Source organism: Mchenga conophoros, linkage group LG7 (assembly GCF_057382185.1).
Source record: "Mchenga conophoros isolate Kocher_MC1m ecotype Shallow Benthic linkage group LG7, M_conophoros_male_GT1.1, whole genome shotgun sequence".
NCBI lineage: Eukaryota > Metazoa > Chordata > Actinopteri > Cichliformes > Cichlidae > Mchenga > Mchenga conophoros.
This window is the reverse complement of record NC_140532.1, coordinates 50,589,394-50,606,672: the sequence shown is the minus strand read 5'-3', so window position 1 is coordinate 50,606,672 and position 17,279 is coordinate 50,589,394. Positions and strand designations below refer to the sequence as shown.

The window sequence follows — 17,279 nt, the reverse complement described above, 5'->3', positions numbered from 1 at the left end:
CAAATAGTCATATTATCTAAACTAACTATAACAAATGCTTCATTGTGCTGACTCTGATGTATAACCTTAACAAAACAATCTTACCTCATAACCTGCAAGACCAGGCTCCCCCTGTTGACCCATTCGACCGGGAGCGCCCTATAGAATACAAGTGTTGCATCTTCAATTGTTTTATCTATTAAAGGATTATTACGCAAAGTGCTTGTGATTTACATTATTACTATTCCACCTTACCACATGACCAATAGTTCCTCTGGAACCCTTTTGCCCAACAAAACCTGGCGGTCCAGTCTTCCCCACTGACCCAGTCTCCCCGAGGTGACCTTGATTACCTTTGGCACCCTAAACGTACAGGATAAGAAGAGTTAGAATATACCTGAGCACACAGCATTTGTGTATTTGTTATTATTTCTGAATACTTGTTAGGTTATTTGATGCTAGCACCTTTGACCCTGGTTTGCCTTGTTCCCCAATTTTGCCAGGCTTCCCTTCTGGACCCTACCATGGCAAAAGGTTTAGAGTGAGGTTTAAAAGTCTGTGCGTGTGTGTATGAATTTTAAAAGAAAGACAGGTGACTTACCCTGACACCAGTGAATCCAGGACTTCCAGGGGGGCCCTCCTTTCCCTTTTGTCCGGTTTCACCTTTTTCTCCTTTGTCACCCTCCTGACCCATGTCACCTTTTTCCCCCTAAAGGTGCACGATGGACAGCGGCACTCTTACACACCAAAACTAATGCTTTGGTTTGGAATACAGCATGGAGGACAGTTACATCACGAAAGGGAAAAAACATCTCACCTTGGTTCCATCAGGACCAGCCGGACCAGCTTCTCCCTCTAGACCTGGCTCTCCCTGCGCGCGCGCGCACACACACACACACACACACACACACACACACACACACACACACACACACACACGCACGCACGCACGCACGCACGCACGCACGCACACACACACACACACATAAATATATTATGCTTATGAAAGAAACAAGAACAAAGAAGACTGTACAGCATAATTCAGATAAACATACCCGCTGTCCTATTAGTCCCTGCTCTCCGATATTCCCAGGAAGTCCAATGGCTCCCTGACACATAAACACAGATAGCTCTTAAACTTTGATATCCTGTTTACCACTACAGAGTAAAAACATAGAGCACGCCCAGCTAAAACTACAACAATATTATTCTCTCACCTTCTCCCCTGGCTCCCCTGGCAGTCCTGGTTCACCCACTTTTCCTGGAGGACCCTTGAAAACAGCAGATGACTCTTTGACATTTCATATGAATAATATCTCAACTTTTGTGTATGTATTGGCAAAAGAGAGAGGCGAGAGAGAGGGGAAAAAAAGAGCCCTTTGTTATGTAACTGACTGATTAAATCGGACAGATTGGTTAAATTAAAGAGCGTTATTGATCTACTGGGGTAGGATGAGGAACAGATGCCACATATTTATTCATTTAGTTTTCACAACACCCTTTTTGTGCATGCAAATAAATAGCGTGACCTTTTGCATGTGGAATATGAATCCACGCTTGTCTGTAAGCGAGGTCTCTCACCTTTTGACCAGTCTCTCCCAAAGGTCCGATAGTCCCACGTGGCCCTGCCGGTCCCTAAATGACAAGAGAAAGAGAGATGTTTCAGCCTAATTAAAATCAACTAGATTGTCATGTGCACAGAAAGAAAAAGAAAAAGGAACCTCTGGCTGATGTTTACTGTGAGTGTGCCAGTGGCTGATAAATCAGCACGCTTGCAGTACCCAGTTTGGCTCTGAATGCAAAGACTAATTGTGTCACTGATCCAGCTTCTTAAATACTGATGCTTTGGCACAAAAACTTCATAAATAATGTCAGGGTACATTGCAGCCCTTCTAGCTACAAGATTGCAGCACAAGAAACATAATTGTGAAGAATGAATGGAAAATACGATTTTTCTCTGCTCTGTGGAGTATACAGCAAGAGAAATTATGTTAGTGATCAATTTTCTACTTAAACAGGAAACAGGAGAATATCAGCCTGTAACTCTGTCATATTAATGAAAACAAAGAGGGATGGGGTCTCCAGTGCTGCTGCGGGAAAGTCAGTATGCATGCAAACAGACACATTTCTGAGCCTCTATTTGTGCTCTGCCTGTCCCGCTGTTCAATAAAACAAAGCCACAAGAAGGAGAGCAAATCTTTTAAAGTAAAGACTGGATCTATTATAGCAATAGCAATCACGTCTACTTCCCTGCAAGTTCAGCAGTTTAGCGCTTCTATAAATGCGGAGTTTCTTTTTCAAAGATCAATCTTGTTTTTTGTCACTACAGAACAGATGTGCAAAGAATGAGACAATTCTCTGGCTGCGCCAGAGGAAACATTTAATACAGGCGAATATATTTTTAATAGGCACTCAAAAATGTCTCATAAACTAGCTCCTGGCTTATGGGAGCTAACAGGGCTGGGCAGAGTGAACTACTCTACCAAAAAGAATTATTAATATTAAAACTCTCAGAAGAAGGGAGAGGAAGTTTGATGAGCTGCAATGAAAATACGGCAAAAGACTGAAAAGGAAGGAAAGAGACTGTGGATGGTCGGAGATATCAAAACAGGAAAGGTATAAAGATGATGAAGGAATACAAGAGACATATTTGAGAAGATGGAAGAGGTTCATACTGGCTCGCCCGCTATTCCCTTGTCCCCTGGAGATCCAGAAGGCCCCTGGATACCCTGAAAATTTAAAAATCACATTTAAAAATCAAAAGAATGGCACTGCATTTCAGGTGTGATGTCAGATACAGTATATTCAGAAAATGACATCAGCAACTATAAAATAGAGAGAGTGGAGTTTCATGACTTCATCTAACCTTCCTCAGTTGTATTTGTTCTACATTCACATGTATGATTATAATGAACTTACAGAAAATCCTTTAGGTCCGGTTTCTCCTGGTTCTCCTTGCTTTCCCTGGAAAGACATAAAAAAAAGAATTAAAACAAAACGGTTCTACAGTGCGTATTTATGAACTTGTGATGTAATAACACATACGATATGTTATTTGCCTGTCTAGCCATACAAACAAGTGTATCTTTGTGAAATCTATTACACTGATTCCTATCATGTTGCATTTACAACCATCTCTATAAATAAAGATCACTACAAGGTACTGCAACAGCTGCTCAGATACAGTAAGTCTCAAAGTCTCAAAACAAACAAAAAAAAATCAAATAAAATGAACAATAAGTTGTCATATATGTAAATCTAGGCCACAGACTGTGGGTCTCCACACTGTCGGTATCATGTATGTCCTCTAAATTATGCTGAGGTCTCACTCCTCGGGAGGAACATAAGCACCAAAAAAGTACATGAGAGGAAGAAGTGGAAAATCAGAAAGGTACCGCAGGAGCTTTACCTGTGGTCCAGGGAAACCTAATTTTCCTGGAGGACCATCAGGACCCTGCAGAGAGGAAGAAGGATGAGCGCTAGCAACTGTCCATACACATCAGTTTATTTCATATTTCCAGGTTTCAGAATGGAAAAAAGAAGATGTGTAGCCATTTTTTGTGCTGATCGTTGCTTATTTAGCAATTTTGTTCTCTTATATGCTTTTTTTCTGAATTGTGTCTGCGTGATTTGATAAAAGTATATCCCAGCGTCCTTACCTTCTTGCCCTCTAATCCAATCTCTCCAGCTGGACCGTCAGGCCCTTTCGCTCCCTGAAACACAAGACAGCTGTCACTCCACCAACAGAGGTCACTGTAATACTGCCAGAAAGCCACAACATACTGTAAACAAACATCTCTGTACACTTTGACACCAACACTTACAGTGTCCTGCATTTATCAGGGAAATATCAAAAATAAATATATCTGTGTGCTTGTAGTTAATGTATGTACATGTGCACAGAGGCTTCATGTAAAACTATTTCAATTACAAGTCAGGGCATGCACATATGCATACTGCTCACACTTAAACACACACATTTTTAGAACAGCTGTCTCTTTACTTTACTTGTATCCACCTGTCAAATAATCATTGTAAATCCACTAAAAGGCCTGCTAGTCCTGTGAGTAGTGAAAATAAATAGGAACCAGGCAGTATACCAGCGCAGTCCATCTGCTCTGCACCTGCATCCAAACCATATCTGTTGTCAGCGCTGTGGAAGATACTGGCTCACTAACATCGAGAAGATGCTCACTGACTGTGACTGTGTGACACCACACGGGTCAGTCGGATCTGATCGGATCTCGGTGGCTATAAAGAGTGAGCGTTTAACTGCCCCTTTCTCAGGATAATTGAAATATTTTAGAGTGGAAATCAAAAAGCCTATAACATGACAGCCCCACAAAGGAGGCCTTGTTGTGAGAGTGATTGATGACTGGGCACAGTGGGAGTTTGGCCCATGGAGAACAACGCTAGCTGAAGTGCTATAAGCCTATTATACATGGAGCTGGATGAGCACCGCTCATTAACATTCCTGTCTGGGGTACCTGCTACCCACTGGTTACGTTTACATAGACTAATTAGCTGACATGTACGGAAAATATTTTATTCTATCTAGGCAAAGAAAACATATTTATGCCTAAAACTTGATTAACCACATCAAGAGAGTCAGCATCTATATGAACTGGCCGTCTTGGATGATGCCAAGAGGGAGGGATGATGAGATGACTCTTCAGTATGGAAAACATTAGCAGAGGATTTCTAGTGATTAGAAGTCATGAGGAGTTATTAGACACAAAACGTGATTGGGTGACTCCTTGTGGCTGACATCCGCAAGTTTTACTGGAGTTTTTCTTCTTTTTTTAAACTAGAAAATAAAAACAGACACAGAAAACGACAGCAGTGGCACTAACGCCCTACAGGCTGATGTTGGCGTGCCGTTTTATCTCCCTCTTTTTTTCCCCCACAATATATGCATGTCAGAAAACAGTCTCTGCAGAGCCAGATGTCACAGTTCACAAGGCCTCGTGCTTCAATCCAAGTAGGGAAAATCTAAAACACATATGCTGTTCAAATGGTAGTTGTATGCAGTCTCATTTCACACTAAGATGCTTTATCCAAGCGTGACAAAGTCTTTGATACAGAGCTGTTACAAAACAGCCTTACTTCATTTTCTTCTGTCCAACGGGAACATTAAATTGCTTGTGTCAGCTCGGACTTCATCGTGCCAATCAGTTTGTGTTTACTTGCTTCATTAAACGTGGTGAATGCTGAATACACTAAAAGCTTTTTATTTTAAAAACTGTTGCTGGGACTGAGCTTGTGCACATTTAGACAGCGGGGGTGAGATATGAGCGTCTGCGGTCGCACACTTAAGATCACAGCTGCTAACAGAGTCTGTGAGAGAGTAACTCCTGGCTTGCTACGCTCAGGTTTCTAGTCTTGGAAGACCCAGCGTACTAAGTCATGTAGCAGCAGGCAGATTTATTGGCAGTGGAAGCTGCTGACATTAGTAATAACTGAAAACACAACTTGAGATTTTAGAGCGTGGCCAGGCCCATCTCCCATAGATTCTTCAGATGAAGAAGCTCAACCCTTTTTTACGCCACTTTCCAGCTGGCTCATTGGACCCAAAGCAGTAAAAAGTTCCCAAACTAAAAACAGGCTAAAACTGAGGGTACGTTCACAACTGTGAAGTAAAACTCACCGTAAACATAATTATAGAAATTGTCCTCATTATCTTACTCAGAATTCATTATTATTGCACCTGAAAGCAGATGTTTAAGTGGGACTTCAAGAATTTATTTGCTTCATGGTGTTCCAGATGTCACATTTTATGAGCAACATCAATTATTGAGGATTGAAATTTCTCTTGATGGTATTTATCCAGATACTATTTCAGGTCTTAGTCCCTGTTTGCCTGGTTATCGTCTTTCAAGAAAGCACTCTGGAGTTTTATGTGTTTTTTATTGTTCCCGCAACGCTGAAATTGAAGAAATCGCAGTGTTGTTATTGGCATTATCTGTGTCTGCTAATTATCTGAAGTCTATTTGCATAGAGTTTGTTGCCACAACACTGGGGAAGTGTTAAACAGGTCGTAACAGAGAAAAAAAAACACAGGTGCTCTAACTTCCTCTAGAGTACTAAGCAGTGTAAAATAATGTAACTCGCTGCTCCTATCACTTTATAAGTATTAACTTCACAAGTGCAATTTATAATGCTAATGTATTTACACGAGGTTTCAAAAAATAAAAAATATATCAAAAATCTAATAATGAGATTTTTTTAAAAATGGAGAAAAAGGGCGAACAAGGGGGAAAGAATAGGAGGGCAACAAGTAGGTTTTTAAGGAGACAAAGAAACAGTAAATTTAAGTAATCGGTAAGTAATTTTAGGTAGTGCAGGAGTAGTTTTAAGTAAATTCAGGAATTTCATAGAAAAGGAAATTATTCATGGAAAGTAACTTCATGCACTGCATAAGTCATTTCGTGGTAATTTTGTGGAAAAACAAACAATATTTCCCTACCTTACATTGTAAGCACACTATATGTATTATGAAGTGGTTTAACTTCCATGTAGTTTGCAGGAAAGGAGCGTCTCCTTTCCTGCAAACTGCTCGGAAGCTTGAAGGTTTTGCTTACACAGTAATTGCGAAAGAACAAAAATTAAGTTAGACTTTGCTCCATCATTTTAATGGAATTATAGAATAAGACAACATCCATCATACACATCAACATAATGAATATCAAATAAAGCGATGTAAAAAGGCAAGATTATCCACTCCATAATGTGGCCTGCACCATGATAAGTAGAGCGTGTTCATGATGTAAGATGATGAAATATTGTTTCTTTTTCTGCAAACTTAGCATGAAATTGCGCACTACTAATAATTGCTTATGCAGTACTTAAATATTGTTACTTATTCTAGTGTTTTTAGTGTAATTTCAAATAAAATCCATTGAATTTCTATTTAATTACGGGGGAATTACTCCCCATTCGATCCCTATACAACCGTTGTAAGAGCTTGGTTTGCATTGCCGGCAATAAGTCGGACTCGTTCCCGGTGGGTGATGGGCTCCGCCAGGGCTGCCCTTTGTCTCCGGTTCTGTTCATAATTTTTATGGACAGGATTTCTAGGCGCAGCCAAGTGGCGGAGGGCTTTCGCTTTGGTGGCCTCAGAATCTCATCTCTGATTTTTGCGGATGATGTGGTTCTGTTGGCTTCATCGGGTGAGGGCCTCCAGCTCGCACTGGAACGGTTCGCAGCCGAGTGTGAAGCAGCGGGAATGAGGATCAGCACCTCCAAATCTGAGGCCATGGTTCTCAGCCGGAAAAGGGTGGAGTGCCCACTCTGGGTCGGGGATGAGTTCCTGCCCCAAGTGGAGGACTTCACGTATCTCGGGGTCTTGTTCGCGAGTGATGGGAGAAGGGAGCCAGAGATCAACAGACGGATTGGGGCTGCAGCTGCAGTAATGCACCTAGACCGGTCCGTCGTGGTGAAGAGGGAGCTGAGTGTAAAAGCGAAGCTCTCAATTTACCGGTCGATCTACGCCCCTACCCTCACCTATGGGTAGGGGCGTAGTGACCGGTGAGGTGTTCCAGGTATGTCCCACCGGGAGGAGGCCCTGGGGCAGACCCAGGACACGCTGGAGAGATTATATCTCTCGGCTGGCCTGGGAACGCCTTGGAGGAAGTGGCTGGGGAGAGGGAGGTCTGGGCCTCTTTGCTTAGGCTGCTGCCCCCGCGACCCGGCCTCGGATAAAGCGGATGAAGATGGATGGATGGATGGGATTTACTCCCTTAGTCACGGGTCGTGTTATAAAGCCTCAGCAGTGGCATTTGTGAGTGATGTGTCAGTTTGCTATTAAAGCAGAATAATTCAATCCAATCTTAGTTAATCATTAACATAAACCCTGCTTCCCCAGTTTACTATATTTATCTGCAAGCAGCTTCCAGATGAGCAACAAAAGCCAGATCCCATTTTCCAACCACAACAGAAGTGATGTTGGAGTAACAATGACTCGTTCCCATAACCACCAGTTATTGTTCCATTTCTATGGAATGAAGAAAAGAGCATTTGGTTTACATCACCAGAGCTCTTCTAGTGCTCACAATGAGTTCGCCCCCACCCCAAAAAAGGCTGAAACATTAATTCTTCAACTTTGAAACTGCATATGTGTGCAGAAGCACCCGCGTCCTTTAAAACATCTATAACATCAGCTCAGATCCCGCCACACATCACTTCACCTTATTCACCAAACAGCTCTGAAAGCAGTAGCACAGATCTCCTATAAACACACAGCAGAGGATATGCAAAACAGAAAATGGTGTATATACACACTCTTCTGCCAAGTCTATGATCTGTTCTCAAGGCTGGGATCTGTGACACAGTGACTGCAGAACGCCAGTCAACACCTAAGCTGCAAAGAAAAAACCCCCCAACTAAACTCACGTGAACCTTTCGACTTACCCGCAAGCCTTTAGGCCCTCTGGTACCAGTTGGCCCAGTCGCTCCAGGAGGGCCCTGATAAACAAAGGAAAATGGGGGATAAAGAGAAAACAAGGGGGAGGGACAGAGATAAAACAAAGGTTTACACTGACAGACCACAGAGCCCCCTGGCTGTTGACCTTGCAGGGCAGCCTGACCTCGGGAACATACTATAGGGTTTGTTGTTAGATCTGTCACTCACATCAATTAAAGGGTCTGCTCTGGAATCCTGTCCTGCTGCACCCCAAACCCCCCGTATTTATATTTGTTTTGGTGGCTCAGTGGCCCCTGCTTTCAACCAATGATTGGCCCGCTCTGTCAAAGCCAGCCACGGCAAAGAACGGGGGGCAGGGGAAGCTTCTAATTGGTTATAGGTGTTGGGCTTTTGACTGACAGGAGGGTAATGCACATTCGGCGGGAGGCTGCCAGGTTTTATAATGCTCAGAGAAACCTACAGAATGTTGGTAACTAAAATTACTTAAAATATAATCTACGAATGAATGAAATTAAAATACTTTAAAAAAAATAAGAAAAAGTTAATTGATTAATATTTCAAATGTCTATGAAACAGACACTTACTATTGTTAGTAACCACTCACTGTCACCACTATGATTAGAGAGGATCATATACAACTATGAATGAGTAAAAAGAAAGTGCAAAATATGCAAAAGGATGGTGACTTACTGGTCTTCCTTGTGGTCCAGTAGGTCCGGCCTCACCTGGTCCCCCCGGGTGACCCTGGTGTGCAAACATAGATAAACATAAACTCAGTACATCGATTACAACTGATACACATCAGGAAAAAACACAAAAACAACACAAAATGATGATATTCTGACACTTTCACCTATTACAAAGCAAGTTTATTTAAGCAGAAAGGTGTTGACATAAAGGCCAAACTCATTCTCCAAATTGCACTGAGATGTGTTTGAGGCAATAAATTGTCCATCTTTCACACCCTCATTGGTAGTTCAAACATACATCTGGAGAAAAGCTCTGTCCGCTGGAAAATACGTTTTATGTAACGATGAAAGAGAAAGCGGAACAGAAAGAAAATAGACAGCATGAGGTGATGATTTTATGTTGGAAAACATACTACTTTTGGCTGCTTTTCTCTCTCGCTTATTTTTTTTTTTTATAGTAGCTCGTTTTTGGCCAGGCCATTTGTAAAAGCATAACTATATAATGGGGAGTACTTCAGTCAGAACTACTCAAGACAGCCGAGTGCAATAAAAATCTATCCAATACACAAACTTATAGCACAGTAGGCGGTTTTGATGTCATGCAGGAATAAAACAAAGAAGCCTACAGTATGAGCACTCTGTTAGTGACTATAGATGTCTGCTGGTCAGCTCCCCTCACATTGTATGATGCAGACTTTTCCAGAGGGTCTGTTTCTGTTTTGTAGCTGGCCAACACAGAACTTCCTTGTGAGTGAGTATGTGTGTGTGTGGTGAAGTCCTCTGAGAAATCTAACTGGCTGTCAGCCAGCAGGAAAACCTTCTCTGCTTGAGCAACAATGATGACTAAATTCTTATCCACTCCGGCAAGTCGCATACATTAGACAAGTCCGCAAAAGACCCTACACGATAAAGAGTCGACGAACTCTGTTTGAAAGAGCAGGTTAAGCTAAGTTATCCTTTATTGATCTTCCTCTCAACGCTCAACGCATCCTCAGTATTCAGAGCAGCGTGCAGCCACTGTGTGGAGCTCTAAGCCGGCACCTCAGTCAAATCCCTTTGGGAGAGTTTATCTTGTGATATTTTCGATGGCATTTTGAACTTAGGACCTGAGGCGACAGTACTAACCACTGAGCAGAGATGTCAGACTAATTTTAGTTCCTGGGCCACATACAGACCAATGTGATCTCAAGCGTGCCAGGCCAGTGAAACCATTGCATAACAAACTATAAAAAAAACAAAACATCTCTAAATGTTACCCTTTCTTTTAATATAATGGACTACAATCACTGACAATGAATAAACCGGCCATTTCCCCAGTGACTGTCTCACTCCACTGTCATTATAAAGAAAGGCTACTGTAATAACGTTTAAACTCTGCAAAATCCTACATTGGTTCAGACTGGATTCCTTTGGTGGGCCTGTTCTGGCCTGCGGTCTGTATGTTTGACACCCCTGGGGTAAAAGAAAGTGTACAACACTGAGGGAATTACTCAGAGGTCCTGCAGACGGTAGAGAAATTATCAAGCGATGTCTGAAAAAAAAAAAACAATATCCTCTTTCTATTTTTGTGTTTTCTTTTGAAAAATTTCCAGCAGGACTGTCAGCACTTTTCTGACCATTAATACCATCACAGAGGTAAAATATCACAACGGATTCACTGGAATTATTTCCACCTTTGTTTGAATGAATATTACAAGCTCTGTTCCCCAGTTAAAGCCCTCTTGTCAATTGCCAAACCACTGCTTAGAATACAGGGTTTAAAGCTGCCTGAACTGTGACGACTGAGCTGTGCTTTGAGGAAAAAAAACCAACATATTCTGTCATATTCTTGTGGTACATGTGTGCTTAATCCCTCACAGCACTATATTCCCATGGGAATAACAGACACAGTTTAATCTAAAATGACCATTTCTTAGGATTTTTAACAAAGACAAGATACCTTCTTTGGAAATGTAATCTTGAGGTCACGTTTTAACAGACTCAAACGTCATTCTTTCTCAGTGTGAAAGCCCTCCACACTCTAGCTGTCATTCTGTCTTACCGTTGGTCCCTTTTCTCCAGGTGGTCCAGGAAGGCCCATCTCCCCTCGATCTCCCTAAAATTGCACAAGTCCAGTGTTTTCTCTTCAACGTGATCTTGTAAAGACTATTGAAATAAATTCATGGGAAAAAACCCCCGCAAATTATTACCTTCTCTCCTGCCAGTCCCGCCTCTCCCACAGGTCCAATGAAGCCCACCAAGCCCTGAAACATGTTGAATGGATGAATTAATAGATGTTTGAATTAATGAATTGGTAAAAAGCAGCCAAGCCGCCAAGGGTTTCTTACTCTCTCTCCCATGGGTCCAACTTTTCCAGTGATGCCGGCCTCTCCCTGCAGAGAGAAATATGCAATTACTTAAAAGATTAGAATAATGAATTTAATGTTCTTCAATGTATTTTGCCAAAAAAGCAATAAAAAAAAAATCATAAATAAAAGTGGGTTTTTTTCACCTTAACTCCCTCTGTACCGAGTATCCCAGGGAATCCTTGCCTGCCCATTCTACCCTGAAAGATTTTAGCACAGGATGATGAATAATGAGGGATGCACTTGCCAGTGAACGCATCATTAATGTTAATCCCAGATTCTCAGCAAGGATAAAAGATCTTTTTCCTGTGAGATGACAGCTTGAGGAGAGAAGCGGGAAACGGTCGGTTCACCGTGCACGTACATATGCAGTGCGGTTTACAGGTATTGCTGACAGTACATTTTGGCGAGCTGTAAAAAAAGTGATAGAATGACTAATGCTCCTCTTGCGCAGACAGTCATTCCTGGGGTTAAGGTGGGTGAAGGTAAGGACGTTTTGGAGGGGGGGGGGGGGGGGGGGGGGACTTTTTTACTGGTAGTACCACCTTCAGGTCAGGAATGCCTGAGCCATAGTTCTTGATTGAGTGACTCAACGGTACCAAAGTTTTACTCAGGTTTGCTCAGCTGCTTATACAACGCAGTGCTGGATAAGGCTCTAAGATACAAAGGGTGAAGGCAGATTCTTGCAGTTAATTAGAGATTTCCAAGAATTCTTCTTATCATCTTTTTTAGATTAGAGGAAGATCATTCATTGTGCAGAGAGAGAGAGACAAATGAAGAGCAAATGAGAAGATGAGGGAGAGGATAAAAAAGAGAGAGGCTAATGCAGCGATACAGAGTGTCAGTCTGTGCTGAAGCTGAAAGACAGCTAGCTGATGAGGTGGAGGAGTAAGAGGACCTGCGGCACCTGGCCAGAGATCAATCACAACTCCCGGAGGAGTCGTACGGCGCTTCCCCTCGGAAGGAGCACAAAAAGGAGGTTAGAGTCTGATGCAGGCGAGTGGGTGGGAGGAGGGTGAGTGTGGAGGGAGTTAGGCTGAAAGAAAGTGCAGATGAGTGGAAGAAAGGATGGGATGACAATTACTTAGGTAGCATCTGAGTTTGTTTTGCTGTGAAGTGTAAGCTTGACCAAATATTTATTCTGAAAATAATTTTTTAAAATTTCAGTCATTTCAAAAATATTTTAATAGTCACAATCACAAATCTTATGCTTCTGCAGTGGCCCATTACTGTCTTCAAGCATTTTATGACACCTATAAATCGTTCCACCTATAAACATGGTGATTGCAATTATTGCCCCCTAGTGGCCATGATCAAGAATTGCATGCACCATGAGTAAAATCTCCTGAGGCTACAGGAGGCTGTGTAAGACACAGAGCACAAGACTTCTGACTTGTCCAAAGCAAGAAAAACCCACAAAGAGAGCCTACTTTATCACCGTTCATATGCTCTCTAACTGTGGCACAGCGAATGTTGCGCATGCATAAAGCTAAAGCTGTGAAGTTAAAATACGTACGATGGAGCTGGCTGAGAATTAAAAGGAGTAACACATGATTTAAAGCAAGCCACATATTGATCTTGTATAGCTCTTTCTGTCTTTGTGGTTAGGTTACTGTCTACTCTGTAGTAAAAGTTTAACCCTGGGGTGCAAACACCACGCTAATTTAAACAGTAAGTATTAATTTAGTTGATTGTCACGCTTGGGGACAAATTTAGCCTCACATTGCAATGCTTTTCACAGTCTAAGTGATAGCTCTGTCCCTTCCCCTCCCTCTATCTTTGGTGAGGAGCTTACCACAGATAGAAATAGGATGCTTCTGCATGGATACAATTTAGACAAACATGCTAAATTATACGATACAACTACAGAAACAGGCAATTATAGCCCTTGTTTTTCACTGATCAAACATGCGCACATTGTGTTGTTCTAACTTACGATACTCTGGTGGAAAGTAATGAGCCTTGTTTTATGGCCTACATGAGACCTGACTATCTTTCTCTCGTATCCTCTATTTTCATAGGAGCAGGTGTTTAACCAATAACTCACCTCGAGTCCTGTTAGGCCCGGTGGTCCAATAGGGCCCTCGTCTCCCTGGAAACAGATGATATTGATCTTAGCATGGCTTATGTTTAGGGACATTAAGTGTTTCTTAGCAAAAAATAAATAAAAAATCCTTGTGCCATAAATCTTTGAATGCCTGTCAGGCACAGTGGGGTCATTCTTATGTGGGTGGCGTCTGAGAGTCTTACCTCCAAGCCAGGGATCCCTCGTGGGCCTGGTAAACCTCTAGCCCCTGGTTTTCCCTTGATGGGTAAAAGACAGTAAAACAATTGTAAAAGTAATTGTAGCATTTACATATGTGTTTTGAGCCACAGTAGCAGCACTGTTATGGGGAAAATGATACGGGTCTGTTAGTTAGATTGGATGGACAGCCATAAAAATTTGAGACAGACAACAATGGGCCCCAGAGGATGAATCCTCATGACTCCGGTGTTATCGGACAGTTCCTTGGCCTGTATTTGTATAGCACCACCAGTAGGCAACGGGTGAAGTGTCTTGCCCAAGGACACAACGACCGAGACTGAACCGGCAACCTTCCGATTACAAGGCGAACTGCCAACTCTTGAGCCACCATCTACTGAAACTTTCTCCAGATGATGTTTAGTTTATGATCAAGTATAAGCAAAAGTAATGCTCAAAACTAAAATAAGGCAGTGGTATTACACCTACTTATATAAATATAAAAACATTATCATCATGTGAATATTAGGGGGCTGGCGTTATAATTTAGCTCAAGAGCCACTGTATCTCTCCCAGTGTTGCTGTGGAGCACTAGCCAAGTTCTGTCCCTGTTTTGAATCATGAGTTAGTTTAGGGACTGCTTAGCTTAGATCATGATTTTACTAACCTTTGGTCCTTCAAGGCCGTTCTCTCCTGGTGGTCCCATGTCACCAGGAAAACCCTATCAAGATTAAAAAGGGCATCGATTATTATTCTGTCTGTGAAATACAGACATCAAATGCAACAACAAAGGAGTAAATACAAACCTCAGGGCCCGGAGGTCCGGGGGTACCATCGGGACCTTTCTCTCCTGGCTTTCCCTGTAAAACAGAAAGACTTGAAACAGTTGGATGTGATAAGAAATAAAAACTCATGCTGAAAATGAGATGAGAGGATCAGTGACATTTGCAAATGTCTGTGCATTTGGGACAGCCAGCAGCTGAGTCCTGTACTACGAAGCAAGATTTGGGCTTATCCATGTAACTTCAGTGTTACCACTTGTTTGTCTGTTTTATGAATGTGGTTCACTTATTAATGGGGTGCATTGGCAAGGCAAAAGACCTAACTTTTTCTGGAGCAGGTTATGTTTGAAATGAGCTCAACAGGTACGAAAGCACTGCTCACTGATCAATCAAGTCTCAGCAAGTTGTCCACGTCCTGAACCAGCAATGCTGACCATCACACTACCACCACCATGTTTGATTGTTGGTATGGTGTTATTTATGAAATGCTGTGTTAGTTTTACACCAGATGTAACGGGACTCAAAGCTTCCAAATGGCAAATGTGAGACGAGTCTTTGTGTGTCTTTTTGGTCAGCAGTGGTTTCCTCCTCTCTTTTACAGATGCCATTTTTGCCTAGTCGCTTTCTTATTTTCTAATCATGACCTCTGACCTTAATTGAGGCAAATGAGGCCTAAATGAGGCCTAAATGAGTCGTTGATGTGTTCTTGAAGTAATTTTGATCGGCCGGTCACTCCTGGGAAGCTTCACCACTGTTTCAAGTTGTGAATAATGGCACTCACCATGGTTTACTGGAACCCTTTTCCACTTGACTTTGTTTCTCAGATGTTTCTTTACATCGTGGCATGATGTGCTGCTTTTTAAGATCTACTTAACTTTGTCAGACAGGTTCTGTTTAAGTGATTTCTTGATTCAGCAAGTCTGGCATAATCAGTCCTGGGTGTGGTTAGTAAAGCTGGACTTAACTTCCTGAGAGACTGAAATGCTACTTTCAGCTGCTCCATTATTCACAAGGGATTGCTACAGTGGGTAGCTCCACATGTTTGATTTGGCAGATTTCTTTTACATCTGATGCAACCCTATAAAGGTTTGTGCCTCCTTCTAGGATCAGACTAGGGGTCTCTCACTTGTTAGGCAACTATAGAAACCACTACACTATAGAGCCACTTGACCTGATATAATGCTGGTGACAGTTTCCTGGCAAAGAGCAGCGACTTCCTGGACACTCTAATGGATGCTTGTAAACCTCATGGATAGGAAATTGTTGCATCAGGCCAAGAAATAGTCCTGGACATAACAGGCTATAAAAATAGTTATGTTTACTGTTGATTAACAAAAACCCTACTTTAAACATTAAAGATTACATAATGTGCAGGTTTTGGACCTTTTGACACTGCTGAGCTTGCAGTTTTCAGCTTTCTGCTAAGTTAACTGGTATGTCTGAGTTTTGTTTTCTGGCCAAACTGTTAGCACAAAGGCTATTAAGGAAATAGCTTAAGGACCAATGAAGGCAAAAACAAACAAACAAACAAAAACTAAACTATTGCTTATCTAATTGCTTATCCACATTTTAACAGTTAAATGTATTCCTGGTTTTCATGAATACATTCCCAGACAAGAACTAACCTGTGGTCCCGGTTTCCCACGGATGCCTGGTAAACCTGGGGCCCCCTGGACACCCTGTCCAATACAAACAAAAGTTAAAAACTCAGAGAGACAGTCAGACAGGATCAGAAGCTTAATTTATTTTCTAGCAAAGCAGACATTCGACATGCATGACTCTCTGTTCAAGATTGTGCTATCTCTTGAGGCCACTCTGCTCTGTGATGGATTTGAATTTTGCTTACACACAGAGACAAATGTGGAGGGTGAACACATGAATTTCCTTAAGCTGAACAGCAGACATCTGGAAAAGTCATTTTGCAAAGACAAAGGCTGTATAACACGAGTGTACTGCAGGTAGCGTTCCGTACGGTGGCTGAGGAGGTCAGAAAGCAGTGAGATAGAGAGCGTGTGCATGTGAGGCGTGCACAACTGTGTTGCAAAGGTGATGTACCTTGTCTCCTTTGAATCCAATCTCCCCTTGCTCTCCAGGAATCCCAATTTCACCCTGACAGAGAGAGAGGAGGAGACGAACACGCATACATAGGTGGATGGATGAGGTATGGACAGAAAAAAAGAAAAAAAAAAAGGAAACCATTAGGGGGGAATGAAATGTTCCACTTTTCCAAATACAAGCTTTTATTTTTTTTTTTTAAACAGACAATACTAATTAGCAGTTTACACTTTATGAATATCCACACACAGCGAGTGTTATTTACTGGATTAGCCAACTATTCCATGTGGTGTCAGTATGTATTATGAAAGGCATTGCTGCAGTTTGCCACACCACATGTTTTGCAGGCCGTTCCAGCACAAAACAAATGAGTAATAATGAGTAACTGCAGTAATTACAAATGCAAAGTGAGAAGCATTGGTTTATTTGTCCAATAAACCAAATTTCAAACATGAGGCCTCTGATGAAGGTCTTTCAGTCACTTTCAGATTTGACTATTTGTGCTTTACCATCATTAAGGTATTGTGCACTGTTCTGGTTTTAGTAGAGGCAGCCAGATTTTACTGCTGTCCTTAAAAGGCCTTCTAGTTGAACCTCCTTAAATCATCAGTGCTGAGTGGTCTCTTCATGCTGCTGTTTGTTTTAAATTTCAAGGACAATGTCTGTCTACTTTTCTTTCATTTTCTTCAATAGCTTGGCTGGCTGCTTTAAATTAAAATGCTTCCATAATAGATTTCACAAAAATATGCATATGGAAACCTCATC

At 41.9% G+C, this 17,279-nt stretch overlaps 1 protein-coding gene across 1 annotated transcript in view; it reads right to left on the bottom strand.

Annotated features, from left to right (window-relative positions):
- col27a1a (collagen, type XXVII, alpha 1a) overlaps positions 1-17,279 on the bottom strand; it is a 65,713-nt gene that overhangs the window by 7,500 nt on the left and 40,934 nt on the right. Inside the window, exons 17-40 of the mRNA XM_085279982.1 lie at positions 16,515-16,568; positions 16,085-16,138; positions 14,484-14,537; positions 14,345-14,398; positions 13,686-13,739; positions 13,483-13,527; positions 11,582-11,635; positions 11,418-11,462; positions 11,280-11,333; positions 11,132-11,185; positions 9,092-9,145; positions 8,389-8,442; positions 3,639-3,692; positions 3,389-3,433; positions 2,899-2,943; positions 2,655-2,708; positions 1,561-1,614; positions 1,197-1,250; positions 1,035-1,088; positions 797-850; positions 581-688; positions 445-498; positions 235-342; positions 85-138 (exon numbers count right to left, since the gene is read on the bottom strand). Of these exons, the coding sequence (XP_085136108.1) occupies positions 85-138; positions 235-342; positions 445-498; positions 581-688; positions 797-850; positions 1,035-1,088; positions 1,197-1,250; positions 1,561-1,614; positions 2,655-2,708; positions 2,899-2,943; positions 3,389-3,433; positions 3,639-3,692; positions 8,389-8,442; positions 9,092-9,145; positions 11,132-11,185; positions 11,280-11,333; positions 11,418-11,462; positions 11,582-11,635; positions 13,483-13,527; positions 13,686-13,739; positions 14,345-14,398; positions 14,484-14,537; positions 16,085-16,138; positions 16,515-16,568 (1,368 nt within the window). The remainder of the gene's footprint in view (positions 1-84; positions 139-234; positions 343-444; positions 499-580; positions 689-796; positions 851-1,034; positions 1,089-1,196; positions 1,251-1,560; positions 1,615-2,654; positions 2,709-2,898; positions 2,944-3,388; positions 3,434-3,638; positions 3,693-8,388; positions 8,443-9,091; positions 9,146-11,131; positions 11,186-11,279; positions 11,334-11,417; positions 11,463-11,581; positions 11,636-13,482; positions 13,528-13,685; positions 13,740-14,344; positions 14,399-14,483; positions 14,538-16,084; positions 16,139-16,514; positions 16,569-17,279) is intronic.